The sequence below is a fragment of the Zonotrichia albicollis genome, chromosome 8 (genome assembly GCF_047830755.1).
Source record: "Zonotrichia albicollis isolate bZonAlb1 chromosome 8, bZonAlb1.hap1, whole genome shotgun sequence".
Classification (NCBI taxonomy): domain Eukaryota; kingdom Metazoa; phylum Chordata; class Aves; order Passeriformes; family Passerellidae; genus Zonotrichia; species Zonotrichia albicollis.
Genome location: NC_133826.1, coordinates 19,737,526 through 19,765,486, shown reverse-complemented (window position 1 = coordinate 19,765,486; position 27,961 = coordinate 19,737,526). Strand labels below are relative to the sequence as shown.

Genomic DNA, 27,961 nt, shown 5'->3' with positions numbered 1-27,961 from the left:
CATTCAGTCTGAAAAGCTGGATATTTCTAGACCACTAAAGAAGCATCTAGAGAGAAGGATTTAGGTAAAAAGATACTGGTTTAAGGGCATAAGTACTTTGTTTAGCTGAATGTAATCCTTATTGCTTTAGGCAATGCTTCTTTCTCCAAAAGAGCAAATAATAAAATATGCAGTGTTTTAGGCTTGGGGGCACTTCTTTCAATAGCAGTGCCGATTTAAACGAGTCATTTTCTGAATTTGTTTCCACCATATGCCCTTGTTCCAGTTCAGCTGGTGGAATTGTCTGTTGGAGTTTGTTTTGGGAAGGGTCTAAGACTTCATCTAGACTAAAAATAATTACCAACCATAAAATTGGAAAAATATGGAATACCTTGCGGTGAATTTCCATTAAATGAGCCTGAGAGTACATGTCACATCACTGCAGCATCAGAAATAGAAAATTTGCTTTTTAAAATATTTGAGTTTTTCTCAAAGCCCTATGACTTCATTGTGCTCTCAGATATAAATTTACTGGACACTGATTTGTAATCAAATTGTCTTTATCAATTATACCTTAAGTGTTGCATTGAGATTTCCATTTTCTTGTTGCATTTTCTTTTTCTTTTGCATCACATTCAAACTGCAGTCTGGGGGGTCCAACAGAGAGGATTTCAATGCCTACTTTGTACTTACAGGATCTCTTCATGCCTGAATCAAATACCAAGTTTACCCCAAGCAAAGTTCTGGAAGAATCAAACATCTGACAGTCAGATTCACAAAAATAGCAAGCTGTGAATAAAGATATAGAACTAGTCAGCCTAGAAAAGGAGGACATATCTTAAATTCAACCCTTGTCTGCAGGCTTACCCAGCTGTGCTGTCCTGTTCCCCACGACATTCTTCTCCCTCAGCAAGGTCAACTCGTGCATCCTCGCTTTTCCCTTCCTATAATGGGTGGATTTCAAGATATAAGCTTTGGACCTGATTGGGTTGTTATATTTTCATTTTAATTCAGTCAGTCCCTTTCTGGACTCAAGCGACTGTGTTATGTGTCTAAAAAAGATTTATTTAACTGGACAACCTCTAACTCCGCAGAATGTGTTGCACTTGGCTCCTGGCCAGGACTGTGGGCTGGCTCTGTGTGAGCAGTTCAGGTTGAGCTGTTGGGATAGATGCATGTCAGAGCCCTCCCTATACAGAATGCTTCTGTTCCCCTGGGATTTGTTCATCAGACCTAAAGTGTCATTCAGACTGAAAACAGGAGAGCAGTAGATTAATAGTAATATCCGTACTCTTTACTCTGTTATTTATTGTCATTTATTTCCATCTTCAAGACATGTTTTAATTAAAATGTGCATCAGTCTTCCTTGTTCTTGCTTGTGAATAGCCAGGTGTAAATCTCTGTATCTTGTCAAGGTCAGAGTGATGACCTCAGCAGTTGGCACTACACAAAAAGGTGTTGTCTAGAAGTTCAGGAATCTTTGGCTTTTTTCACATTGAATGTATGACTTGGTTTTAAGGATCCCATATGGGTTTGCAATTATATTTTAAAACTATCAACACTGTTTTTCTTAAAGATACACACCTATGCATTTCTTATACATACCTTGCGAACAATCTGGCCTCTATCCTGTCTTCAAATCCCTTTTTACTATAAATGGAAATGTATTAAATTCCTTTCCAGTTCAATCACATACGCTTTGCCAGCTCACAGAAATTAGAGAAGTGACAGACCTAGCCAGTCTTCATCATCCTTGATGTTGGGCAGTGTATTTTCTGGAGTATCTTCAGGTCTTTTCAAAGGAATCAGCTATCAGGCTTTCAAATCTCCTCTTGGAAAATTAGTCTGTAACCTAGTGAATCACATGATCTGACTTCTGCTGAAGAAATGCCTCCCCAAAGGAACTCGGCTTCATTTATTTTGGATCTATCCCAAACTAATGGATTATTTTGAGACATGAAATGTTTTCTTTTAATGAAATGAATTTGGTAAATTAAAAGTGCAAATGGCCCCCAAATATCTTGACTTGGAGGCTTCAAGCATCCTTTCAGAATGTGTTAATTTAGTGTCCTTTGGGGTGTTTGACTGATCAGAAAGAACAGTTTACTGAAAAATGCAGAAAAGTGATTATTTTTATGTTTAATCTTATGTTTACTGTTATCTTTAGAATTGCAGTTAGCTAATTTAGCCGATATTAAAAACTGTGATCTTCCTAGCTCTCTTTTTCTTTACATAGATATATAAACTTTTTATACAAGGGAGTGACATAATAGAGAACCTTAAGAGCATTATTCTCCTTTTGAAAGAGGATATCTTTGGAAACTGAAGATAATGTTCTTATTTCCTTTTATCTCCTTGCTTGTATCACTTTTATGAACAATATAAGGGCTCTGTGGTAGAAAAGGCCATCCTTTAAATCTTTTAACTTTCCTTCTGCCCTAAGATCAACATCTTCTACCACTTATTTATTTATAATATTGCAGCTGATTTTTAAAACTCTCATTTTGCTTGGCATCCTTTACTTTATTGCATTTTGTAAAGTGTTAGTGAGCCTAGAATATTTCAAAGTCATCTTTGCCTTTTTAGCTTATACATGATTTACCATAATTTTTAGGAATTGGAAAAACTGAGATTATGACTGTTCTTTGGTTGAAGATTTAGATTATTAATTTTTTTATTTGGAAATATAAAGCAAAAATTGCTAAAATCTACATTTGGAATGGGACGTTAGGTTTTTAGAGTATGGATAGTAGAAGAATTGGTTTGAAAATTAAGGTTTCCTTGAGAATGTTTAAGTTATTTCCCAGTTCAAATAGGCTTTGCATGATGCTGATCCTCTGCTTCTAAAATTCATCTGATGAAGAAAACAGTTCATCTCTTTAATTGGAATTGCATGATGGTCTGGTAGTGTAATATAATCACTCTGGTAAAGAAAGAATGAGGTCATAATGGAAACATTTTGTCCCATCAAAAAGCAGCAGGTTTCATTCTTCCTTTCATTTGTAGGAAGATAGTCATATGCAATATTCATTACAAGAATGGCTGTTTAGTAACTATTGGTGGTCTTGAAGAAAGAAAAGCAAGAGGAAGAAAATTGCATCACATCTGAAGTATGTGTTACCTGATGTCTCTTAGCTGAAATCCCTTGCCAAATTGAACCTGTTATTTATTTTGAAATTCTAGATCCTTTCTCCTATATATTCAAAAGTCTACTCATTATCTTTCCTTGATTGGTGGTGCAACTATGATAGATTTCTGTGAACTGCCCAGATTCTGTGAACTAACAGCAGGGCCTGAGTTTTGTGAATCCAAGGTGTAAAGGAACTTTCCTCAAGATTTGTTGAGGTCAAATGGAGTGGATCATACCCCTGTCTCTGGTGATCTGATAAAGGTGACCTTTCAGTTATATAGCTCATGAAAAAGAAGGAATATGTGCCACATATCCGGTCTTAACTGGATAATGTTAATGGCAGGATAAGTTTGAGTTAACAGCTTCACAGCAGGTGACTAAAGCCATTAAATATGTCACTCATGTTTCTATATTTAGTCTTCATTTACCTGACTAGTCCTTCACTAGTCCTGTTGTGTCCTATTAAAAACAGGGAGCAGCCTCCATCAGGTCAAGTTGGTAAAATTATTCTGTGAGTAAATCATATTTCTAAAGTGCATCTTTGCATCAGCTGAAGGTGTAGAGATGCATTCCTCCATCTGGACAGGTTGTGCCTCAGGAAATACACCTGGAAGATTGTACATCTATATTTAACTCTTTGCAGCAGGACCTCTGGAGTACAATACAAAACATATTCTCTGTTTATCAGCTGGCGTGAAACATGAGGTTGCTGGTTTTTCAGAAAAAAGTCTTGGGAAAGGAAGGGTTGCTAAGAATAAAGTTTATCTTGTAGAATGTTTAGGCTACTACATATTTTCACTTGTGCTCCTTGTATCAGTGGGACTACAAATTACTGCAAATTCAAAACTATTTGCATGTGGTTTTGGGATAGTGGCCGCATGCCCTAGCTTGTAAGTTCAAGAATTTTTGTAATACCCCTCTGATACTGTGATCTTAAAGTGGAAGGTCTTCACCTGCTTGGGAGTAATCTGACTCCAGCATGGAACTTGTCATTCCCCACCTCTCATCCATTCCTGTTATTTCTTTCTGCGTGCTCGCATATCGGTGCAACCAAAATATACTCTTGTATTTGTGATCACATTTTGCATATAAGAAAAGTTTCACTTTGTTTAACAGAAATGAGTAAAGCACAATACTCAAAAGTATTTTCTCTGTCATTATGCATGATGCAATAAATCTGTCCACATACTTGTGCTTTTTTTGTATATTTTCTAGTTTTCATTCATAAATTTCTGACTTTTTGAACTAGGCTTCTAAGCATAAATATCAGGTTATACACTACTTTCTTTTTTAATACTAATATACTTGGCATATAGAATATTTTTCCTTCCTTCCCCCCCCCCCAATCTACATTTCTGTTTAGTTTATGGCCTCTGAAAAACTACTTATAACCCACTGTTGCAATTTTATTAGTCATGTGGTTGGCACCATTCAGCACAGCCATTCAACTTACCTTGAGAAAAGCCATACTACTGAGATTTGCAAAACAGTTATAATACTGAGCAACACAGAGTTATATTTTAATTGTCAGTTGGTCAAAGTGACTGCTGGAATGAATGTTTCCAGTTTCAGAATAGGTTTACAATGCTTACGAAAGAGGAATTTGTGTGTCTATAAGTTACTGAAACAAACTCCTAACAGCCTATTAAACTTAAATCTGACTAACCACATGGTAGTTCTCTCAAAAATGTTGCTCCACTTGCCTCCTAAGATACTGGACTCTCAGGAGTATCAGAAGTGGAGTAATAGAAACCCATGTAAAAGGACTTTTAAGTTATTAAGGGCCTTTCAGCTTTAGCCTCATACTTGCTGAGGAAATAAACTTCTGTGCATTAAAATCATAAGTAAACAATTGTATCAAAAAACATTGCCAGAGGGAACAGTTAAACCAGTGTTTTGTTCACATGGTAGCATGTAGTTTGGAATATGGAGATCTATTTTAATTTGTAATTTCTTCTAACATATCCATTTCTTTTTGATAATGATGACTTTTATGAATCCTCAGACTGATTTGGAAGTGTAATGTACTAATTCTCTTTCTCATCATCGTAATGAAACAAGCAGATATTGTCTTCATTTTACAGACAATGGTGCTGACTTGTAACAGGAGAGAAGGATTTCAGAGGGGGCAAGTTCACATGAGGCACATTTGAATATTTCTTCTTAAAGGGAAAGCAAACACTTGTCCCTCTGGCCACAGCTGTGACTTCTTTTGGCTTCCTGGGCACATAAAGAGTAAACACAGTCTGCTTTAATTTGTCAGACCTACCAGTTCGTGTAGCTTCAAGCACGGTAGGAGTGGGAAGATAGTTTAAAGTTGCCCTTTCTTTTCAGTTCTGATGAGTTGTACCTAGTGCAGATAATATGGAGACCAGGATCTTGGCACAGCCAAGAGTACAGCTCAGGAGTTCCTGGCTCCCTAGATCGTGCTCACGACACTACACAAGCCAATTCTAAAACTACTTTCTCTTGAATAGTTTGTGTGCCAAATCTTCATTTGATAAAAATTATAGAAACAGAGTTATGGAGCAATTTACAGAAGCTGAATCTGAAATGAAATTACAGCAATGAGGCTTTGCTCAGGAAATTTGTACCATGGAGCTGTCCTGGTTTTCAAACTCGACATCAAACAAGAGGAAGATAACCTTGTTTTCTTGTGAGCTGTGGCCTCTCCTTTATCTGAAATTGTTTATTCATGTCAGATATTGGCATCTCTGCTCTTCTGATCACCTGAAAAAAAATACAAGTAAAATAGGTATTATTTGAAATTTAAAGGTTAAATAAATATATGGTTTCACAAAAATCGGTTGGTGCTCCCAGTAGTCAAAATTATACTTGATTCTTCTTTGCAGTCTAATTAATGTGGGATTTTTTCTGGCATTACTATTTACTTTTTACTACTTCTGTACTGTGCTTTGAAAGAAATGAGAAGTTTTGAGGTTTTTTTCCCTAAATGAATAATTATATTGAATTGTTAATAGTGCCTTAATTTTGTTAATCTTTGCTCCTAAGTAAAGGTGAAGAAACTTTCCAGTATTGCTAATCTAGTTTGCTACCTCTAACATGGGAATGCCTGATATTTTTCCATTTGCAATGTAGTACACACCAGAAGATTTTGTCGAATATGACTATGAGTATGGGGATGCAGATTATAAAGAAACTGATTCTGTAACAGAGGGACTCCCACTGTTCGAAGAGACAGTAGCACAAACAGAGGTAACAGAATCTGATCTGTTTGTTGTGTGGTGTCCAGCTGTCCCCTACCACATGGTTTGTCAATTTGTGTCTTTGTATATGAGCTTGATGCTTTCCTCTCACTGATTTCTTTACTTCGTAGCTGTAACCTTTGCTTTCAGTTAGAGATGGAAGGTCTCACGGCTGACAGCATTCATCTTGCATTTGGTTACCCTTCTTTCATTCACACTTTCTCATTTTCCTTTTCATTTTATTTATGTTTTCCCATTCCATCTTTCATAACGTTTGCAGAAAAAGAAAGCCATGGTCAAAAAGAAGAAGAGGACAGTGGCCACTAGCTCAAAGGACAAACCTCAAAAGGCCACAACAAAAAAATCTGAAAAATATGCGTCCAAGAAGAAGAAAAGTTATCAAGCAGCAACAAAAGACAAACTAGGGGTAAAGGTAGCCAAGAAATAATCAAGATCTTTCCCAGACTAAGACTGGAAGATCTTTGATGAGAAAAAAATTTACCTAACCCCACTAGATGAATACATCTGGCTAATACCATAACCTGAATAACAGCAATACCTGTTGAATTTTCATACAAGATTTTTTTTTAATAATTTATTTGTTTTTTCACACTAGGCCAATGTTATTGATGGATTTCAAGACTATAGCATAGCTGAAAATGATTATGGGCCCCAGACAGAAGCTCCTTCCAGAGCTACTGAAGCAAATGAGGTAATAAGGACTCTCAAGAAAATACTTGTCCCACCGGGTGCCATTCATTAAAAGAGTACAAATGCATTTTAAAAGGATGGATTTCTGTGTAAATGATACAAAATCTACCAGCACTTTATGTGATTTTATACTTTCTCAGCCAATATCAGAAACTACTATTTTCTTGGTCAGAACTCCCATTAATTCTGTAGAGATCTGCTGAATCTTCAGCCTGAAGAGTTCATGTTTCTGGAAATAATTCAGTGATATGTGGTGTGGGAATGTGGTGTTGCTGCTTTCAGTGTGGATGTGAATGGAGCTATGTCTAGCACAAACTAGGTTAGATATTAGACATAGTCCTCCGGATCTAATAGGAAGGAGAGTCTCTAATTTTTCCTGTAATTTTTAAGGTGCAGCCTAAAAGAGCCTAACACAAGACAAAGAATAGCTGCCACCATAGGAAGCTAAGTCAGAAGCCATCGTTTCCATTTCATAGTTCTTCAGCTAACAAAATCAAATTACTTGATTTTCACTTGTTCTATTAAAAAGAAACATTATGATTTAAAGTATCAAGAAAGATAAAATTATTATTTTAACTTACATTAGAAAGCACATTTCTAGAAAGCCAGAATAACAGGTCTAAACATTATTTTGTTAAAATTACTGCACCTAAGCCGGTGTTGATTAATATGTTTGCATATTAATTAACACTAGTGTTAGAAAAATGATGGCGGATTTTAAGAAACATTGTTCTCATTTTTCTTTTCCTTTTCCTTTCAAAATTAAGATTGTTGCTTAAAAGATGTACAAAACTCCCCCTCACCTCTTTCCCCTGAATATCTGAAAAGAGTCCCCATTTGTTCTATGCTTTTCCTCTTATGTATCTTGGAAGGTGAAGGTGAATTAAGGTATGTTTTACTCATTTTGCTGTTAAGCATTCTTGTGTTCAGTCTCATGTTTGCTTCTCACAGATTGATCAACAAATGTATCTAAATCATTCCATTTCCTGGGCAATTCTAAGCTGACTGTACAATTGTACAGCTGTAATGAGGTAGATTCAAAGTGCTAAATGCTCTCCTTGGTGAGAGCACTTCTTCATAAAGGTAAAATTTGGCTTAGAATTGGTTCTGATCTCTGTTTGTTACAGCTATAAGGTAGAAGTTACACTCCTGCAACTAATGGAATTAGGCAAGTGTTAAATCAGAATCTGGCCTTCTATTTTAATTGCAATAAATTTCAATGTTATTATTAGATCAAGATTTTTAATTACATTGGATGTTGATTAGCTTCTGAATATTTTCAAGATCATACTACTTCATATTGTCTGATCATTTCATATTAGAAATATCTGAACTTCCGTTTCTTTCAAAACTGTCATGTATGGAAAATTATTGAAAGACCTTATTATTACAGAATAAAGCAATTCTCCTTTACTTCACAAATGGTTTTGTACATCTCAAATATAGCATTCTTTTAAACTGCTTTAGTGCTTTTAAGGTATTTGCTTGGTTTGACAGCTTACATACTTTAAGATGAAAGCTTAGATTTCTGAAATCTTAAAATTATCCTGAATTGTACAAGGAGAACTTAAACAAAAAATATGCAAATTACCATGACACACAAGAAGTCATGCCTTTTACTGATAAATAAACTTCAAAATTGTTAACGAGAGAAAAGAAGTTTAACTCAGCATTGGTGTTCATAGACAGAAAATACTGTAAAAGGCTGGGCTTAACTAAAGTGATGCTGGCACCTCCTCCACCTCTTTTTATAATATTGCTATTATAAAAAGATTTGAACTTATTCACTGCTCATTGCATATGTTCATTCATGAATGCTTGTAAGAGTGAAACCAAGCAGCGAAATTCAGCTATATTTGGCACTAAAGTAACATTACGCAAGCAGTACACATAATACTGGATATATTGAATTCAGTGGTTTTGGAAATAAAAAACCAAAGCGTATGAAAACATTACTTCTTTGTACTACTTATACAAAGATCTTTTAATTACTCTGAAAGGCTGAGCTTCCATTCCTTCAGACTCTAATTAAAAGACAATATGCTGTAGTTCTACTGTTCTTTCTTCTTTTGACAAGTCATCATGGTGGATCAGCGTATGCTTACATTGCTTTACTAACAATAACCCACATATTCCTCCTATTCCCAAATCTTTGCTACTGATATGAATAGCAAAATCCTGTTGAAGAAGTATTTGCTGAAGAATACATAACTGGAGAGGATTATGATAAAAAAACTGAGGCAACTGAATATGGAAGCAGAGGAGTAGACCTCAGTGAATCTGATCTGCTGGTAGATGGAGATTTAGGAGAATATGATTTTTATGAATATAAAGAATATGAAGAGAAACCAACTGATTCCACTAATGAGGAGTTTGGTCCAGGTGTTCCTGCAGAGACCGATATCACAGAAACAAGCGTAAGTTGACTGGAGGCATAATGCAGATTAATCTAATTTAGCAATTCTTTTATAATTACAGTCTCAGAACTGCACAAACCCAGAACTCCTTGTGCATATTAGATATATTCTCATTTCCAATAGCCTTTGGATCAAGGCCATCCTCTTAGTAATATTAAATGTTTTATTTTTATCATGTAAGATTTTTGTCTCATTTGTTGAAGGGAGTAAGGGAGGGTGGGAGATGGGAGGAAAAGGAAAGAGGAGATGGAATTCAAAAAATAAATTATTAAAGTAACAGTTTTAAAGACCTTTCTAAACTAGAGCTAAAGCTGGAAAGAACATAAATTCTAGTGCAGGTACAAGTGTTGTAATTAATATTTTTATATGATTACCTTGAGAAATTGAAATGCATATAAGTGTCTAGAATCCTATGGCTTTTGCAGCTTTCCAAGAAGAAAATTCATGAGTGGGAAGGTTAAGGCCTGAACCCTTCCATGAAAATAAGCTTAGTCAATGGTGACAGGTTTATGGTCTTGCAGAAGTGATTTAACAGCTCAATATATAAAAAGATAGGTAGGATGACATGGTGGATCCTGTGAATCATGCTCCTCATTCTGAGTTTTATAGCTCTCTTTCCCTCTGACTTAATCATAGACTAAACAGCAAGGCTTTAACTTTCCTTTAGTTGTGCCAAGATCCTTATTTATCAGTTTACCAGCTGTGGATGCTGCAAAGAAAACTAATATGTCTAAGACTGGAAGGAAAAGAAATCCCATTTGGATTTTTTAATTAGGAAGACCCTGAATATAGTAGAACAAGAGAATTTTGTTTTCACTATTTGCTCAGTCTTATCTTCATTTTCTCCTCACAAAGTCAAAACTTCAGTTTACAAAGGATCCAAGAAATAACAGCAAATGCTGTGAGGTTGCTTTTCCCTGCCAGCCTTGAAACTCATCCTTCTGTATTTCATTTACCACTCTTTTCTATACCCTGTTGGGGTCATTGTATTTTTTAATGATCCTTATCTGTGCAATGTGATACAAGTGTACTCTTTTCCTTCTAGCCCAGATGGGGACACTGTGGCAGAATGACACAGAAAAGGTCAGATTATCTGTGAAGCAAAGAGCCCATAAGGCACCATTTGTGTCTGCGTTAAGAAAATGACTGTGCAGACTCTATCCCCTGGTGTAAATTTCAACTTAAAATGCCTTGATACAAAGCTGAAGGAGTCAGGAATCTTGAATTAGAACACAGGCTCTGGTCTGTGGCACTTTATTACAGTGTCATCTGCTGAACCAGACTTATGTCATTTTCCTTTGGCATTTGGACGTATTTAGAATAACTGAAGTTCTACCTCTGATAAAAAAGGCAAAATGGAAAGTACTCAGTAAATGGGAGCTTTCAAAAAGGGGAAGTATTTTCAAAGATGGAGACCCTCATATCATTTTTTTACACGTAATTTATGTTAATTTAATAAAACATGATTGCCTATACATCTTGCTACTTGATTTTTTTGAACTACCAGTGGGTTTATGAACATCATTACTAGTGAGTTCTGTGCCTTTATAAGTCAGTGCAAAATGCACAGTCTGTGAATCTCTGTTTTTCCATCCCAAAATATTTCATATTGAAATACTATAATATTATCCTTACTATTTTTACTAATCCCCAGCTATTTTTTAAAGTAAATGTTGAATCACTCTATTGAAATTTAGAAAAAGCACATTTTAAATTTTAAGCTGGTCAGGACTTAATTTCTAGTGGATAAGTTAGCAATCAAGAGAGATACTTCTGAAGAAAAATACATTAGCTCATGGTTTATTAAAAAAAAAATTCCTTTTTCTTTGTTTGAAACTTCAGTGTTTCTTCCATTAGTATGTGTTATTGACATACTGTTTTAGGCACTTCTGTTACCTTAATCCTGAACCCAAAACTTCCCACAGAGGTGGTCCTCAAAGAATTTGGCAGTTGCTGCTAATTCAGGTAGTGCCAAGGCATCAAAGGTTATCTGTGAAATATTCTTTAGTGTCCACACTGCCACTTATCATTTATGCCATAAAATCACAGACCCTTCTCAGGTTGCTTCACATGTTGTGGATGTCTCATGAATGAAATTAGGAGCTTGAAAGGTACAGTCCATATTGGACCAAGAAATCTTTCTTTCCATCTTACTTTAGGCTGCTTAACTCATAAAGCCATGAAGAATCATTGTCAATTACCAAGAATATTTCCAATCAAATAAGAAAAGAAATGATGTTGTGACTTGCACACAGAAGTTTTAGATTTTCTTTTCAAAGTTCTAATGTAAAGCATGGATAAACGCTCATGGGATGCACATCTCATTCAAAAATTACAAATTGACAATATCCAATAATGGAAAAAGCATATACATGGCTTTTGCATTTTCCATTTCTCATGTATTAAGTATTTTTGAGTTAGGTGGTTTGTACCTGTGATGTATTTTTTTATAGTATACACCAATTCCAGCTTTAGCTTTCAGTTACAGGTTGCTGCAATTCTTTATTGTATCAGGTCCTTAGACCTTCTACTTACTTTTCTTTTTGGGGTTGTTTTTACTGGCCAGGTGACAGGACATGGGGCTTATGGAGAAAAAGGCCAAAAGGGAGAACCAGCTGTAATTGAACCTGTAAGTACAGATGGCAGGGAATTTTTCAGTAGCACTGTATCAAAAATATTCACTGTTAATGTATCATTATGAAATGTTGTTGTTCATGATAGGATGACATGATCTCTGAAACAGTCCCTGTAATGTGGATAATATAAAGTGATTACTGACAGCTACTCCTTTGGTTACATGAAGGACTAACCACATGTTCCTTAAAAAAAAGAGAATCTTGTACAAAGGAAAACAGATCATTGATCTGATCTTCAGGCCATCTAGTAACTACATCTTGGACAGATCTACTCAGAAAACTTTCAGCTTAGGCTCAGGTAACACCATCACTACAGCTTTCAGCAAGGGCAAGGAAGCCTTCCTCATTTTTAATGCCATGCAACAGTTCAGGTTGTCATGCTAGGAACTGTAGAGAAGATTCCTGGAAAATTTTATCAAAACACTAAGAAATGTTAACTTTAGTAGTTCAACTAAAAAGATTTTTTATGTTTTTCTACAAAGCAATGAATGTAATATTGTGATGCATCCATCCATAGGGTATGCTCATTGAAGGACCACCGGGACCAAGAGGACCTGCTGTAAGTAAATTAATCACAATTTCCTTTATTGCACTTGATTTATCCACTGTGCTTTTCTGTTCACAAGTTAACACAATATTGGTCTTTAATTATAGTTCCCAAATGTGTATTAGATTTAGGACTTTTAGAAGGGAATAGAAAAGGGTCATCTCTAGCATTTTCAGTGACGGCAAGCTACAAGCTGATGGCACATGAAAAATCTAAGTTTTGAATGTTGACAATAAATCTTTGTAAGAAAAAACAATACACTGGTTTATAAATTATTTTATCCAAATGTGTGTTCATCCTAAAGTAGAGAAAAAATAGTTCAAAAGTCTTCAAGCATTCAGCATAATTATGTCATTCATTTTTTATAGGGTCTTACAGGTCCCCCAGGTTTACAAGGTCCTGTTGGTCCTCCAGGTGACCCTGGTGAAAGGGTAAGTCAGCAAGCAGATTATCCCATGCATTCATGAGATATCTTGCACTAATTGCTACACAAGGTTCTGTTATATCCTGAGCTGAAATAGATCCACATAGGTTAGAAACTTCAGTGGAACTGAGGCTGAATCATTCAGCTGAGGAAAAATCAAGTGAGAATCTGGACAAATATTTTCTTAGTTGTAGAAATACATGCTGTAAATACAAGAAGATGTTTAAGTTCTGGTTTGTTAGTATTCGTCTGGTTTGATGTGTTTAGAAATATACTAAAGTAATAGATACAAATATTTCATATGAATTTGAATTAATTTTTAAAAAATCAGTATGACTTCAGCTCTAATATGTACAAATACAGAGAAAAACAAGCTTTTCAGACTCAAAACACATGGGAATATTGAAAGTGTGATTGATAATATTTAGATGATCTTGGAAGAATTTATTGGCCATATCAAATAATATGAGACTTGAGAAACCTATCTGGTCATGAAACTAGTTAAAATTTAAGCTATAATTTTAACCTTCATTTTCTTGCAAGCCTTTTCTTACTGCCACCACCAACACAATTTTAAAACAGCCTAAACATATTTATTTGAGGAAAATATGATACTAAAAGGCTTTGCTGTGTTTTATGAGAGATATTTTACTTGTGAATCCAGCATGTTCATGCTGTATTTATATATGAAAGATATTAAGAAGATCCTATCATTTCACTGTATAATGAGATAATATTAAAATCCCAACAATGCTTTACCTTGCTAGTAAGTCAGCATGAACACTTCTTTCATATTTCTGTCCCATAGATTAATTAAATATTCCAGAATTTGAACTTGTAAAATGGGTATTTTAGCACCTAGTAAAGGAATAACTACCGACAGCACTTAGTTTTTTAACTGGCTGCTCACTGAATTCATCATGAGGAAATTCTTGACTAAGCACGTCATGTGCCTGTCACGGACCAGACACGACACAAATATATAATTGCAGCAATTAGGCTGGGAGGAGAATGGATTGAGAGCAGCCCTGCAGAGAAGGACTTGGGGGTGTTGGTGGACAAGAAGCTTGACATGACCCAGTAACACACACTTGCAGCCAACCGTATCCTGGCTGCATGAAAGAAGCGTGAGCAGCAAGTCAAGTGAGGTGGTTCTGCCCCTCTGCTGCTCCTGTGTGCCTCTTCTATGGAGACAGGCTGAGCTGTGGGGGAAGGCTGCAAGAGAGGTGCAGAGAGACTATCCCAAGGGCCCATAGTGATAGGACAAAGGGGAAGGTTTTTAAATGGAAAGAGCAGGTTTCGATTAGATATTGGGAAGAAAGTCCTTGTGCTGACAGTGGTGAGGCCCTGTAACAGGTTGCCCAGATAGCTGCACTATCCCTGGAAGTGTTCAAGGCAAGGTTGGATGGGGCTTTGAGCTACTTGGTCTAGTGAAAGGTGTCCCTGCCCATGGCCGGAGGTTGAAACTAGATCTTTAAGGTCTTTTCCAGGCCATTCTATGAGCATAAATTTATGTAAGTGACTCAAAAGGTTTCTCCTACATTACTATCTTTTTTTTCTCAGATTTTTTCCTCTCGTGTCTTTTTTCTTTTAGGGTCCACCTGGTCGCCCTGGTCTTCCTGGTGCTGATGGTTTAGCAGGTCCTCCAGGTACCATGTTAATGCTGCCGGTAAGTTGTGGTTACAGGATAAGCAGCCTACAAAAACTGGAAGTATCTTTCAAGAAATGTATAGGTATTTCATTTTTTCATCTAATTTTGTCTGTGGGATGAGAGGATGATACAGAATTTCTTTTATGGTGTAAGCATTTGAAATTCATCTATATGGTGCCTTTTTTCCCTCACAAAAAACATATGCTTTAGCTCCTGCATGGCTGACAGATTGGAACCACCACGAGTGAATTACAGGCACTGAAAACCACCTTATATTTTTAGCAGTAACTATATTTCGCTACTATAGTTCCGAAACAACGAATCTGCTGTTGTGCAGAGGGCCTGTACTCCCAACAGACGCGTGTGCTTTCAAGTCTCATTGACATGTAGATTTTTATATATTCCATGCTTCAAATCGGACCTCAGTGTCCTCTTTGAAGAGTCAGTGCATCCTTTGAATAGAAATATATGCACATAGCCAACTCTACTCCCACTGGAGTCAAAGCAAAACACCATCTGTTTTAGCAGGTGGAGGAACAAGCCCAAAGCTGTTAAAGTATCTTGCAGCACTGGGGTACAAAAATCTTTGTGTGCTTGGAATTAATTATTCCTAAATGTGTCTATGGGAGAAAAAGATCTGTGTCAACTCTGGTCATAGGCAAACTGGGCAAACTGTTGTGGGCAGTGCAAGATGCATGGCCCTGATACCCAGTGTATGCCGTACCTTTGGAAAGCTGAGCTTCTTGCTGCAGCCTAGCATTTCTGCAACATTGCAAAGCTTCTGCCAGCAGTTTCATTAGCAATAACAGTGCAGGAGCAAAGGAATGAGCACTTAAATTTTTATTCTGTAATTTATTTTAAAATTTTCAGAAATTACACAAAACTGTTTTATTGTAGATACCAAACATTTTTCACATTTGCAGCTGCCTTAAATTAAATTACGTTTTTAATGTGAGTAGCCACCAATGTATAGAGAATTAATTAACTTTGGTATATATTTTTATTGACATTTTGAAGACAAAAGTCTATTTTGGCCTCTTTTATAAATACACAAGCAAACAAACAAACAGAAACCAAAATACTATTAAATCAGGAAAATATTTGCTCATAGGGGATTAAATTTAGACTTCAGTTGCTATCACCAATGACTTCATACTCATGTTGGATGTAATGGCCACCATGCAGCCACCTTCTGAAGTTAGTAGAATGAACTAAAGACTGTGACCTTGTGACTTTGAAGCAGTTTGCATCATTGCAGCAAGTAACAAGTATGATTTAGATTTGATGAGTCCTAAATCCTTTTCTTGTTTTTGTACTTCCAGTTCCGCTTTGGTGGAGATGGTGAGAAGGGCCCAACAATCTCAGCTCAGGAAGCTCAAGCACAAGCTATTCTTCAGCAAGCTAGGGTAAGCAAAGAAGCCAAAACCTAATTTGTTTTATATCCTGCAGGATGTGAAGTCAAAGATGGCGGGTATTTGCTAACACATTCCAAAACTCTGTTCGTGTAGAATATGTATGCTGGATAGCAGCTTTTTCTTGACACCTGGTGTTCTGTTTGTTTGTCTTCTCAGATTGCTATGAGAGGTCCACCTGGTCCTATGGGACTCACTGGAAGACCAGGTCCTGTGGTAAGTAGACAAAACAGGGGCACAGATTAAAGAACATGGTGATGTAGCCATGGATGTCATGCTGGCCCTGCCTACCCCTCTCTATTTGTACTTGTTTTGTACTTATTTGAAATTAATGTTATATAATTAAAGCTGTAGCTTGTACTCTTATTCAAGGTCTGCGATGCAACCTAAATACTAAATAAGTTTTTATTGAAGTTTTTGTGGTGATCAGACAGAGCACACTGCTGGACTTCCAAAACTAGTGAATAGTTTTACATAAATATCCCTCTACATTCAATCATCTCCGTAATGCTATTAGTTCAATTTGTTGAAGTAAATAAGAAACTCTACAGAAAGAGATACTAAAGCAAGAGTTTGCAGAACCACCTTTACTCAATATTTAGGCTAAATCTGAAAAGTTTGTAAGAGGCATGCCTATGAACAATTAAGAGCCACACATGTCTAAAAGAATTACACTTCTTTATTTCAGTCCTGAATTTGACTCAACTGCTAACACCAAATGATCTGGGAATGGCCCTGTGGATATTAAAATATCTTAGTATTTGTATGGAGTGTGTACGCTTTTATTTTTAAGCAGATCTGTACAAGAATAATTCTTTTCTTCAGTAATTCTTCCAAAATAAATAGTAGCTACCAAGCAGAGAATCTGGCTCACAGACTCCTGATTCATCATAATTAGTTATGCATTACTTAAAAAGAGTAAAATATATTTGGTCCATATAACAAATTCATACACTATTTCCAGCAATGTATTTAGTTCAAGAGACCTGCAGGATATCATTCAGTCTGTACAGACAAAACTCTAGAGCTGCTCTAAGCAAGGAGGACTTTGCAAAGGCTGGTATGGTACTGACAGTGGGTTGGATACCTTTAGCAGAGGTATGACCTGCCTTCATACTCATGCTTTTATGTTTTAAAAGCCTTCATGAATTCCTGTATGCAAAGTTCATCAAATTAATATTAATAGTTGTTTTGCTTCTAAACCACCAGGAGGCTCTAGAAATCCAACTCTTTGATCTAGAAACATTTTTTCCTACAGCTTCAAAAGCAAGTTTCTTGGTCTGTAAATTGGCTTTCTACCCAGTTTCTTTTAAGAAAGTTGGAGCTTTTAGACTTCATATGCATTTTATTTTGTTAAATTAATCAGTAGCCAATAAGATACATTAGTAATATATTCATTACTAAAAATCTTAAATATAGCAGTGTCAAAGCTCCAGTCTAGCATTGTTTGAGTCTGGTGTTCACATGCTCAGTTAACATAGCATGAAAATGAATGTCTGCCTAGAGATAGTAAATGTAATCAATTATATTAGAAGCAGAGCTTTAACCAGAAAAACCCCAAGAGGGAATCACCACCTACCAAAACCAATCTTCTCTCCACTGCCAGTACCAGTTTGGGATCTGATTTCCAGTTTGCTTAGGACTTGAATTAATACCTGCAAGGTCAGTGGGGATCTTTCCACTCTAGGATGTGAGACTCAGCACTTAGCCAAGCCATTAGATAACTTCTTTCTTCCAATGTTAACGTAGAAGGATTATCAGTTTTCAAAGTTCTGCAACATTTGTTTCATATTAAATACATACTTTAAGTCACAACCTGTTTCAATGATCAAAAATGCAACTATTCTTTTGTGCATAGTAAAAAACTCCCATATCTTCTTTCTCTGAGACTGTATTCTATATGTGCATGCCAGGATTTTTTGGTTTATTTTGTCTGTTTGTGTGAGATGTCTAACTTGCCCCTGATTTCATGTACAGTATAAATGAATACCTGGTCTTGGCCTGTTTATGATTAAAGTGTACTCTTAAAATCTATGTCTTCATTTCCTAATAACAAGGAGATGTAGTTATATAGATTCTCCACTTCTTCAGGGCCAGGTGCACAAAGGACTTGATTAAAACATCACTGAAGTTTATGACAAGATTAGACAGGGTATTTTTCATTGACTACAGTGATCTTTGGATTGAACTCTGAGGCTGTTTTTTTTCTGTACAACATAGAAATAAAGGTAAAAAGAGGTGTCTTTCAGCTTTTATTCCCTACAATGGATGCACTGCTGATTGCCCTACTTGTGTTCTTACTCTGCTCATACTTAGCTCTCAAATACTAATATAAAACAAAGGGTTGCATTTTGCATTTAAGTCCATGGGAGTTTTCTCTGGTAAGAGAAATATTTGGTCTGCCCAGTGTTTATGCAATGATAAATCAAGGTAGATAAATATCTAGATACAAATGATGAATTCACACCTCCTGATGAATAGAGGATTATTTGTTATTTCTCCCCGTAATTCACATATGGAAATAGAAAGTAACTTATTAATTTAAAGGGGCTTTTGTACACTTAAGCAATATATGTTGGTTTTTTTTCATCAAGGGTGGACCTGGAGCAGCAGGTGCTAAAGGTGAAAGTGGTGAACCAGGACCCCAGGTACAATAATGTTCCATTATGTTTCAGCATGTTTTATATTTAAGAAAATTTATTCATATCAGTTAGAAGAAATCAATCCTACATTATCTTCCTGCATGCAATTGAAGAAAAATATCCTTCATGATACTATCTTATAATTTCAATAGCATGATCAATATTAAGATTGTAGTTAAAATCAATAGCTTTATTGTTCACTCTGAAATATGAAAGTAACAATCTTTTTATGACAAAGATTATTATCACATGTAGAGTGTCATCAGTTGAAAAGCTGTTTTAATATTGTCACTTCAGGCTCTTTTCTCAGTTCAATAATGATATGTTAGTCTGCAACTGGATGACCTTGGTCTCTGAACTTATCAGATCTCAAAAGGTGAGGGAGGTTGAATTTGGTTGGTAATTAAACAGGATATTTTCACTGTAGATGTGACATAGCAAGAATAAATCTTTACAAATCAATGCATGTTTTGCTTCTCAGTCTACTATTGTATAAAATTCTCCACAGTGATGCCAAAGAGTACTGAAGCACATGGAATTCTTTCAGTTTAAACCTAAAATCAGTAAGCAGATTGTGAAAGAAATTATAAAATAAGTATCCCAAACAATGATTTTGCCAGATCTCAAGTAGTATCATGGATCTGATGCATTACTAAGTGCCTGTCTTCAAACTGCACATGGACACTTGGAGTAGAAACATAAAATAAATTAAAAAAACAAATAAAAAGCATTCTGAACAGTTGTACAGTCTTTCAGTTTGCTTAGTTATATTTTTAGTGGTTTTTTTCTTTTCCTACATAATATTTGTGAATGGCTTGTTCTCACCATTGCTTTTTTTCACCCGAAAATGCATTTGGATGAGGGAGGTAAAATTTCCACAGTTACACCCATACAGTCGTCAGTGAAAGTTATGTGTGTTTGGAAAGTGAAATGTTTTTTCAGTCTGAGATAATTTGGTCCCTCTCTAGTTAAACCCATGTTGTGTAAAGCTAAGGCAGCATGTGAGCTCTTTACTAGCACAACTCATTTTTGTGTAAATATCTGAAATAAGTACTCTACTCTATAGTTTTCACTAAATAATTATAATGTAATTATAATAAAATAATTTTGGCATGAGAGGAAGATGGTTTTTCAAACTACAGGACTGAGATCTTTAAAGCCATGAAAAGACTGTAAGAAACTTACATGGTAACTTATGTCATGTATAGTGCCATCTCAGGCAAATTGGTGTTAAAATTCATAATGCTAAGGATAGTTTGGATGCCCATGTAGTTTTAAAACTAATGGGAATCTGGGAACCAGAATCCATCTCCTAGGGAAAAAAATGCAGCTTTGTGTAGAAAAAACCTTACCTTGTTCTTGAGGTGAGGTTTTTTACTAGTGTTTTGCTGACATTAACGGAATGCTAAATATTACCCTCTTTAAATCCAGGGTCCTCGTGGTGTCCAAGGTGCCCCCGGTCCAAGTGGAAAAGCTGGCAAAAGGGTAGGTAGCATATAGATCAGTTCTGGGTAAATAGTTTTTTGTTTAAATGTATTTAAATATTAATTTATTCCATTGCATTTTCAAATGTTTGCCCCTTTGGGTTTTTCAGGGACGTCCTGGAGCTGATGGTGCCAGAGGAATGCCAGGAGAACCTGGTGCAAAGGTAAATAATAATGAGACCTCTGGCTTTACTTCAGTCTTGGAATGGGCTAGACAGATTTTATGTAGGTACCACAGTTTCATCCAGGCCAACCCAAAACTCTCCTCTCAAGTGAAAATACTGAGGTTTCAGATAGCTGGGTCAGATGCAAGAGCTGAGAATGAATCATCCATTTAAAATATGGTAATTAATGGTAATTTCTAGTAGTCTGACTTTGAGTTCTTGGGGCATGATTTCTCTCTCTCTGAGTTGGTTTCTAGTTAGACAGTATCAGTAATAGTAAAGTCAGTTTTGCAATTTCAAAGTGCAGCTAGAATCAAGTGTATCCTTTCAATGTGAAAATTCTTTTTATAAATGGCATAACTACAGCGCAGTGAAAAAGCTGTGGCATCTTCTCTTACTACAATTTGTAGGGGCAAATTTTGAATGAGTTTGATCTATATGCTCAGCTCCATGTGTTTCATTCAGTAGCAAAAGTGTACCTACAACCCAAGGGTAGAAACTAACTTTTAGGGGGAAGCCACTATTTATTCAGACAATTTGACAATCATTTACTAAAGCTGTGATTTCTTTCCAAGGGTGACAGAGGATTTGATGGTCTTCCTGGCCTCCCTGGTGACAAAGGTAACCGGGTAAGAAGAAAAATATGTACATTTATACATCATCAAACTAATTGAGTCCCAGAAATAATTCATTATTCATTAAGAACAGCACTAAGGACTGAGGGAAAAGTTAAAGCAGAATGTCAGCTTTTCATGCTACAAATAATAGCTGTACTATCAGGCAGCGTATTCCTCATGAAACTTTTGAGTAATACCAATCAATAGTTTAAATATATATATAGTTTAAATATATAAATATTTAATTAAATATTATATATATATATGTAGTTTAAATATATTTTCATAATTTAGATCACATCTTCAGCTAGGTTTTGCTCTAATTTTTCTTAGTTCAGGAATTTGCCTGTTGGACTTCAAGTCATTGCTCTAAAGAGTAATAGGCAAAGGAAATTAGCATGAAGTTTCTGTACCAGGAGGATGCCAAATTTTAAGTTGCCTAGAAGCTTGCTCAAAAAAATGGATATGAATATTTCAATTACAAACTGAATTGTTTAGTGGGGCTTATTCCAACAACTGCAGATTAAGAAAGGTCACAGTCAAGTCAGATAAATTAGGAAGATTTTTAGTAATATTTAAAACAACTGAAGTACTTGTTGCTTTTGGAACAAGTCTATGGAACAAATCTGTGGAATGAAACTTCATCTTTCCCTACAAAGTGCAGATATAATCACAGCCAGGGAGTTCTGCTTCAGATTATACTCCTAATGTAGGTGCTAGCACCCTGCTGAGTGTCGCTCCTTTATTGTTGTCCTGGTAAGTGCAGCACACCATGAAAGAAAGAGTGAATGACAATGTCAGCAAAGCCATTTCCAAATGTGCTAAAGCTCAGTGACCAAGGAATTATTACCTCACCCTCAACCTTCAGAGGGTAAGCACAGTTGCACATCCTAGAAAAGCTCAGCAGTATTGGCTGCCTGACCCTAATGTAGTTGTTTTTAATAGCATCTAAGGATACCCTTTTGAGTTCTGTTTGCAGTGGACAAAGAACGTCTGCTGTTATGAAGATTTTCTTACTCCTCTTTCATCATCCCTGTTTAGCTAAGGAGTGTAAAGCAGTCAGTGCATCCCATAATGGAAGCCCAGCATGCTCAGCAGGCCAACAGCAGAGGGGGCTCAGCATTAAGCACTTGCCACCTGCACTTGGAGGGATGAACAGAAATTTGACCTATGACTCTGTGTCTTTGGCTAGCAATAATAAACACAAGCTAAATACTTCTGTTGAAGTTATATTCCAGCTGTAAAAGAATCAACATTGAAAAACCTAAATTTAGAGTAAAGTTTCAGGACTGATTTTAGAATTAGTCATATTGGACATATGAGTTGCAAACTGAATGTCTCTGTCAAGGACAAGTTTTCAGACAAGAGTTACTGAATGAATGAGATTCTTGGACTTCTAGTGTAGAGCAGATCACATCACATGAAATCATATTTCTTTTAACCTCATTATCTGTGACTTTGAATTTTTCTTATTTAGATTTACTAGATGCACAAGTCTTCTTCAGTATAAAAGCAAGACACTTTATACTTTTGAAATAGCCCAAAGAAAAAGAAATTCAGGCTTTAAGACAACACTTGAAGGAGAGAAAAAGAGCTAAAAATCTGAACGCTGATGATGATAGGAAGTTTTGTTCTTACTGAATGACAATACCAGGACACTGAATGCACACTCCTAATCTATACCTAAGTACCACATGACTTTGAGAAAGGTAGCCCTTAAGGGGTTGAACTATTTCTGTATTTGAAAGCCTAAGTCAGTCTTCACCTGGATATTAATTGGAAGCCAGAAAAGACCATGCCTCTCATGTCATCTTTCAGAAGTGTCATCTAACATATAGAATAACACATTCTCTACCTGCAGATAGCATAGAGTAGTTGCAGAACCCAGAAAAATACATGAATTGGTGTATGAATTCATCTTGAAGGTGTTAGAGAGCTGTTCATAAAATTTCACTTTCTCTTGCATGCTGAGGGAGTACAGAAAGGCAATAGAATAAAGTCCTAATATCCCTGGTACTGGGGGATGTGCTCTGCGTATATGAGGGTTACCTAAAATTCCCTAGGAAAGTTTGGAAGTGTAAAGAACAGAGCCACTGAACAGTGACTCCATATATCCCTACCAGAATCCCCAGCAGTGGTCAGGCTCCTTGGAGACACTGATAAAATTAAGGCAAGCAGCATGAATACTTGGGTGTTGTCCAATGCCAGAAGGAAGTCACAGTCTCAAAGCCTGCTGCCCAGAAGGAGGTCAGTCAGTGGTGTTTGAGCTCTGCAGCACACTAGTTCTCTTTAGGAACTGGGAAAGAAAAATAAATCCTAAAAGTATGGTCCAGAATCCACTGAGGTTCTGCATATATAGACTTGAAAAGCCCCAGCCTCTGAGGGGAAGTGTGGAAGTCTGGCTGCCTTCCAAAGCCTCAGACAAACCAGTCCCAAGGCTCTCAGTAGCTGGTGCCAGGGTGTGTGGTTCTGAAAGGTGGTTAGTAAATCTCTGGATAGTCCTGGGCCCTGCAGCTGGTTTCTTAACTTCTGCCCCACGTACACATCTTATTTTACTGCACTAATACATCGTGTAGGGGAGAGGAAAGGTAGTGATGAGACAAAGGAAAACATGAGAAACACTACCTTTTGTAGATGTAGCTTGTGTATGTTCTGGGGCCAAAAATCACAGAATCAGAGAATCACAGAATATTCTAAATTGGAAGGGACCCACAAGCATCACCAAGTCCAACTCTTGTTACAGAGCGAAATTATACACACACAAATTATTCATTGTTTCAAAAATGCTCATCTGTTCTTATACTAAGGTAATGAAAGATTTCACTGAGTACTAAAACGTACAGATTTGTATCACTGTGTCAAGACATGTTTTGACACATCAAACTTCAGCTAACATATTTGTTTGCATTTCCCTTCCCATGCATTATTGTTTCCAGCAGCAGACAGTTTGCAGCAGTTATTTTAATGACTTTCCTTATCCTGCAGGGAGACCGTGGCCCACAGGGACCTCCTGGCTTACCTGGTGAAGATGGGTCAAGAGTAAGTTGCTGTTCACACAGGAAAATCTAGAGTGAATCCTCATGTAATGGGAATAAGGTCATGATAAATGGGCTTTTTTTTCCTAAGACTTGTTTCCTTTTGCACAAAACCAGGGAGAAGATGGGGAAGTTGGACCAAGAGGTCTCCCAGGTGAAGCTGTAAGCAATTCTTTCTTATTCTTCTGCTTCTGTTACAAACAAAAGTCACATTCAGATATTTTTTCAATCTTTTGAACTATTCTGAATTGCAGGTATAAAAATTTTTTCACATGTTTGCATTTAGAGAATACTGTTTCTGGCTGAAAAGCAAACAAATGGAATGTTTGGTTTAGGGTTGAAACACTGCTTACAGGATTAGAATTAAGTCAAGGATATATCCAGCTAAGTATATACAACTTCCAGAATCATAAATGCTATTTCTTATCCAATTGTGTAAAATCAGTAACTGCTGTCATTGATACATCAGAATACATCCAAGCCCTTGTTGCTTCTGAAGTGTTGCCTAAGTTTCTACTTACTAGAAAGGAAGGCCTGGATTCTCCTCTTATTTCACACTACTGTGCTTCATTGTGTATTTTACACTTGTTTCACATACAGAATTTCCACCCCTGTCAGTTGGAATTCTGCAGGTGCTGTCACTGCAGAAGAGAGTTCTGCATTGCAGGCAAGAAATCAAGCCTCAGAAGGGGAATTTTTCCCTAAATGTCTGATCTATTGCTGCCTACTCACAAAGTACAAACACCTTGCTACAGTCAGTGTCAGTGATTTGTGACTATATCATAGATGAGGAGATTCAGTTCTGCCTACTTTAGCAGCAGAACATGAATGATGGCACAATCATGAAAACTAGTACTCATTGGCATAGTATAGAATGAAAAGATTATGTTATAGACCAAAATCTTGTTCACCTTGTTGATCAGAATAGCCATTGGTCTTTTGTGAATTTTTTTAGGAATAAGAGCAAAAAATCTAATTTTTGTTTCCAGAATGTCATGTATTTATTGTAATAAAATTACTAGCATTTTTAATTACTTTTCCTTACTACAGATAAAAACCATTATTTTGTAATTAGAATAGTAGTATAGAGTATGACACACCATCACGTTTTCAAAAGAAAGGAATACAAATATGTATGTTACTGTTCAGGTCAGACCTTCAGGCCAAGACACAGCTAAAATTTTAGTGGAAGCTGCTGTGCCAATGTTCTACACCAGGAAATATAAATATCAATCTCCCACCTTTCTCTGAATTGACCATACCTAAGAGGCTAAATCAAAGGTTGCCCTTCCACTGACATCCTGTTCAGAAATACAGTGTCCTTGAGGGAAATCTGTTCTCAGTAAATTTTTCCCATTCTTCTTTTCTTTCTTCCTAAAATACCCATGTTGCCTTCCCTTCATCCTTGCTACTCCTTATTCCAGTCCTCAGCCAGTCCTGCTTACAGTCATTTCTGTTCAGAAAAAATCATGCAAGTGTCAATAAGGGTTTCTTCTCTTGCAGGGTCCACGGGGATTACTGGGCCCCAGAGGAACACCTGGGCCCCCTGGACAACCTGTACGTATGAGCTGTCGAGTATTTCCAGTTTCCAGAAGGAAAAAAGGAAGTCCACTGAAAATTGCTCTTGTTATATTGTTTGTTGTAGGGCATTGCAGGTATTGATGGACCTTCAGGCCCAAAGGGAAACATGGTGAGTAAGTAAACTGGGAATTAGAAAGATTCTAAGAATGCTTTCCACATTCTCTCATCCCAGCAACTATGCCATCCCTTCCATTTAATTAAACTTTTATGTCAACTATTTGGATTCATTATGATTTTATATGGAAAAGGCGAGGCTTCTGTTACTTAGTTTTCAGCCAAAAGCACTGACCATGCTTTCTCTCAGACTCCTTTAGCACCATGGACTCCAGTGCTCAGGTCCTATGTGTGGGCTGTTATTCTCTGTTAAAGAAAAGGTCATGATATTCATTAGCATGAAAAAATTTCATACTGGAGAGAAAGTTGCTGGTGGACTTTAAAGAGGAAGGAACAAAGATGAGTTTGTACTCCTTTTAGTGCTGACAATGAAGATCTGTAGTGCAGAAATGCAAACCTAATGCCCTTCTATTTTTTTGCATGGTAGGGTCCTCAAGGGGAACCAGGACCTCCTGGTCAGCAAGGAATTCCAGGCCCACAAGTAAGTGTAAAAGAACTCTCCAGAAATACGATGTTATGTGCAGCAAATGTTTAATAAATGGAAATTACCAAAAGGTTAGCTTTTCATGTGCAAAACCGATAAAGCTTCAAGGATTTTATAAATAATGCTGCAAATGTGCCGAGGGCAGTGCAAGCAGAGTTTTCAAGTAAGTTTTCAGAGGGATTTTTCATTCAGGAGAAAAATGACTCATTCAGTGTTCCTGGAATGCAGCAGGAATGGCCACACCTGGAGGAGGGTTCTGAATAGGATCTTGTTACAGACGTACTGCCAGAAGAGTGGCTTGTGCAAAAGACTCGCACAAAACTCCTGACCTAACTTGTAAGGGGGGAAAAAAGCCACTTATATTTGCCCGTGTGTTGAAACAGATTAATGAGGGACCTCTAGTAGGGTGAATGTATGTACATTGTTCTCCCTGGTTTCTCACACTGGTTTCTTTCTGACAGGGGCTTCCTGGTCCTCAAGGCCCTATTGGGCCTCCTGGTGAAAAAGTAAGTTACAGCATTATTTTCTTACTTCAGTCAGTTCTGTGCCACAACCTTGTTTATCAGCTTTGCTGTCTTTTATGGAATAGTAATCTAAATGTAAATATTAGATCTTCCTGAAATCATCAATACATTAATAATCAATTAATACCCAATGGCTTTCCTCTCATATATTCTTTTTCACAAGCATAACTTCCTCCCTTTATTTTGGATTAATTTTGTGTTATTACCTTCCCATCTACACTATTAAACAATTTGTACTTGGATGTTACTTAATTTCCCAGCAAGCTGCAAAAAGTATTTTTCTTAATCTCTTTTTTATAACAAAGTTTTACCTATTCAAGTCTAACTCTGTTCTTTTTTCAAGGATTATATTATGACATAACTCTGCAGTGTAATTGGCATACTGTAGTGTCCTTTGGTGGCTTTTTCCTCATCTGTTTGCACATGTTCTTGTGGCTTGAAAACTGTCTTCTATTCATTTGAAACATGTCACTACTGAATGTTATGCTAATTTTATTATTCTCCCCTTTTTGCTGAATTCCTGCTCAATTCATTCTTTGATTTTTCTTCTTTTCACTCTTTATTCTTTTGGAGAAATTAATACTTTTTACCTGTCAGTGTGTTTACTATTCTAGCAAAATGGAAAGTCCCATGATATCTGCATTTCCTAGGCTTTCACAAGACATTCCAGGCTTTTCGGCTATGAGCACTGGAGTTCTGTACCCTGCACTCTTTGCCTCTTGAACTTGTTAATAACTTTAATTGGTGAATCCTTTTATTCCTGAAATTCTAAATATACTTAATTTTGTACATTGGAGAACTCTTCCTCACCTGTGTCATGTGTGTGCATGTTCATAGGGTAATTCCTGAAGCCTGCTCTCAGGCACGCATCACATTGAAAATTATGGATCATTTTTGTAGGCTAAAAATTGTAAGAACTGGCCTTACTTACATATGGTATGGAAGTGTCATTCTGGCTTTAGTTTTATTTCTGTCATATCCCTGATATCCATATCAAGGGACTTAGGTATGACTGCATTTTATGTCCTTAGCTCTTAGGGTCACATATGTTGGGCCTGTTTGCTACTGTTTTTAAAATGTGTGTCTGTTACTGCGTTTAGGGACCACAAGGCAAGCCTGGCCTTCCTGGTCTTCCTGGTACTGATGGGCCTCCTGTAAGTAAAGAAATATTTAATCCTTTCTATGATTAACTACTTTTACTAA

At 36.6% G+C, this 27,961-nt stretch overlaps 1 protein-coding gene across 7 annotated transcripts in view; it reads left to right on the top strand.

The window, feature by feature from the left end:
* The window catches only part of COL11A1 (collagen type XI alpha 1 chain), a 124,589-nt gene that overhangs the window by 34,937 nt on the left and 61,691 nt on the right, over positions 1–27,961 (top strand). Inside the window, exons 6-26 of one of the 7 annotated variants that reach the window (XM_014276045.3) lie at positions 6,209–6,325; positions 6,596–6,742; positions 6,932–7,027; positions 9,198–9,443; positions 12,010–12,072; positions 12,597–12,638; positions 12,995–13,057; positions 14,645–14,719; positions 16,024–16,107; positions 16,273–16,329; positions 18,708–18,761; positions 20,187–20,240; positions 20,350–20,403; positions 20,979–21,032; positions 24,006–24,059; positions 24,173–24,217; positions 25,559–25,612; positions 25,701–25,745; positions 26,178–26,231; positions 26,696–26,740; positions 27,859–27,912. In XM_014276045.3, the coding sequence (XP_014131520.1) occupies positions 6,209–6,325; positions 6,596–6,742; positions 6,932–7,027; positions 9,198–9,443; positions 12,010–12,072; positions 12,597–12,638; positions 12,995–13,057; positions 14,645–14,719; positions 16,024–16,107; positions 16,273–16,329; positions 18,708–18,761; positions 20,187–20,240; positions 20,350–20,403; positions 20,979–21,032; positions 24,006–24,059; positions 24,173–24,217; positions 25,559–25,612; positions 25,701–25,745; positions 26,178–26,231; positions 26,696–26,740; positions 27,859–27,912 (1,557 nt within the window). Of the gene's footprint in view, positions 1–6,208; positions 6,326–6,595; positions 6,749–6,931; positions 7,028–9,197; positions 9,444–12,009; positions 12,073–12,596; positions 12,639–12,994; positions 13,058–14,644; positions 14,720–16,023; positions 16,108–16,272; positions 16,330–18,707; positions 18,762–20,186; positions 20,241–20,349; positions 20,404–20,978; positions 21,033–24,005; positions 24,060–24,172; positions 24,218–25,558; positions 25,613–25,700; positions 25,746–26,177; positions 26,232–26,695; positions 26,741–27,858; positions 27,913–27,961 lie in introns of all 7 variants that reach the window. The other 6 variants (XM_026790491.2, XM_005482021.4, XM_074546182.1 and 3 more) reach the window with 6 other exon arrangements.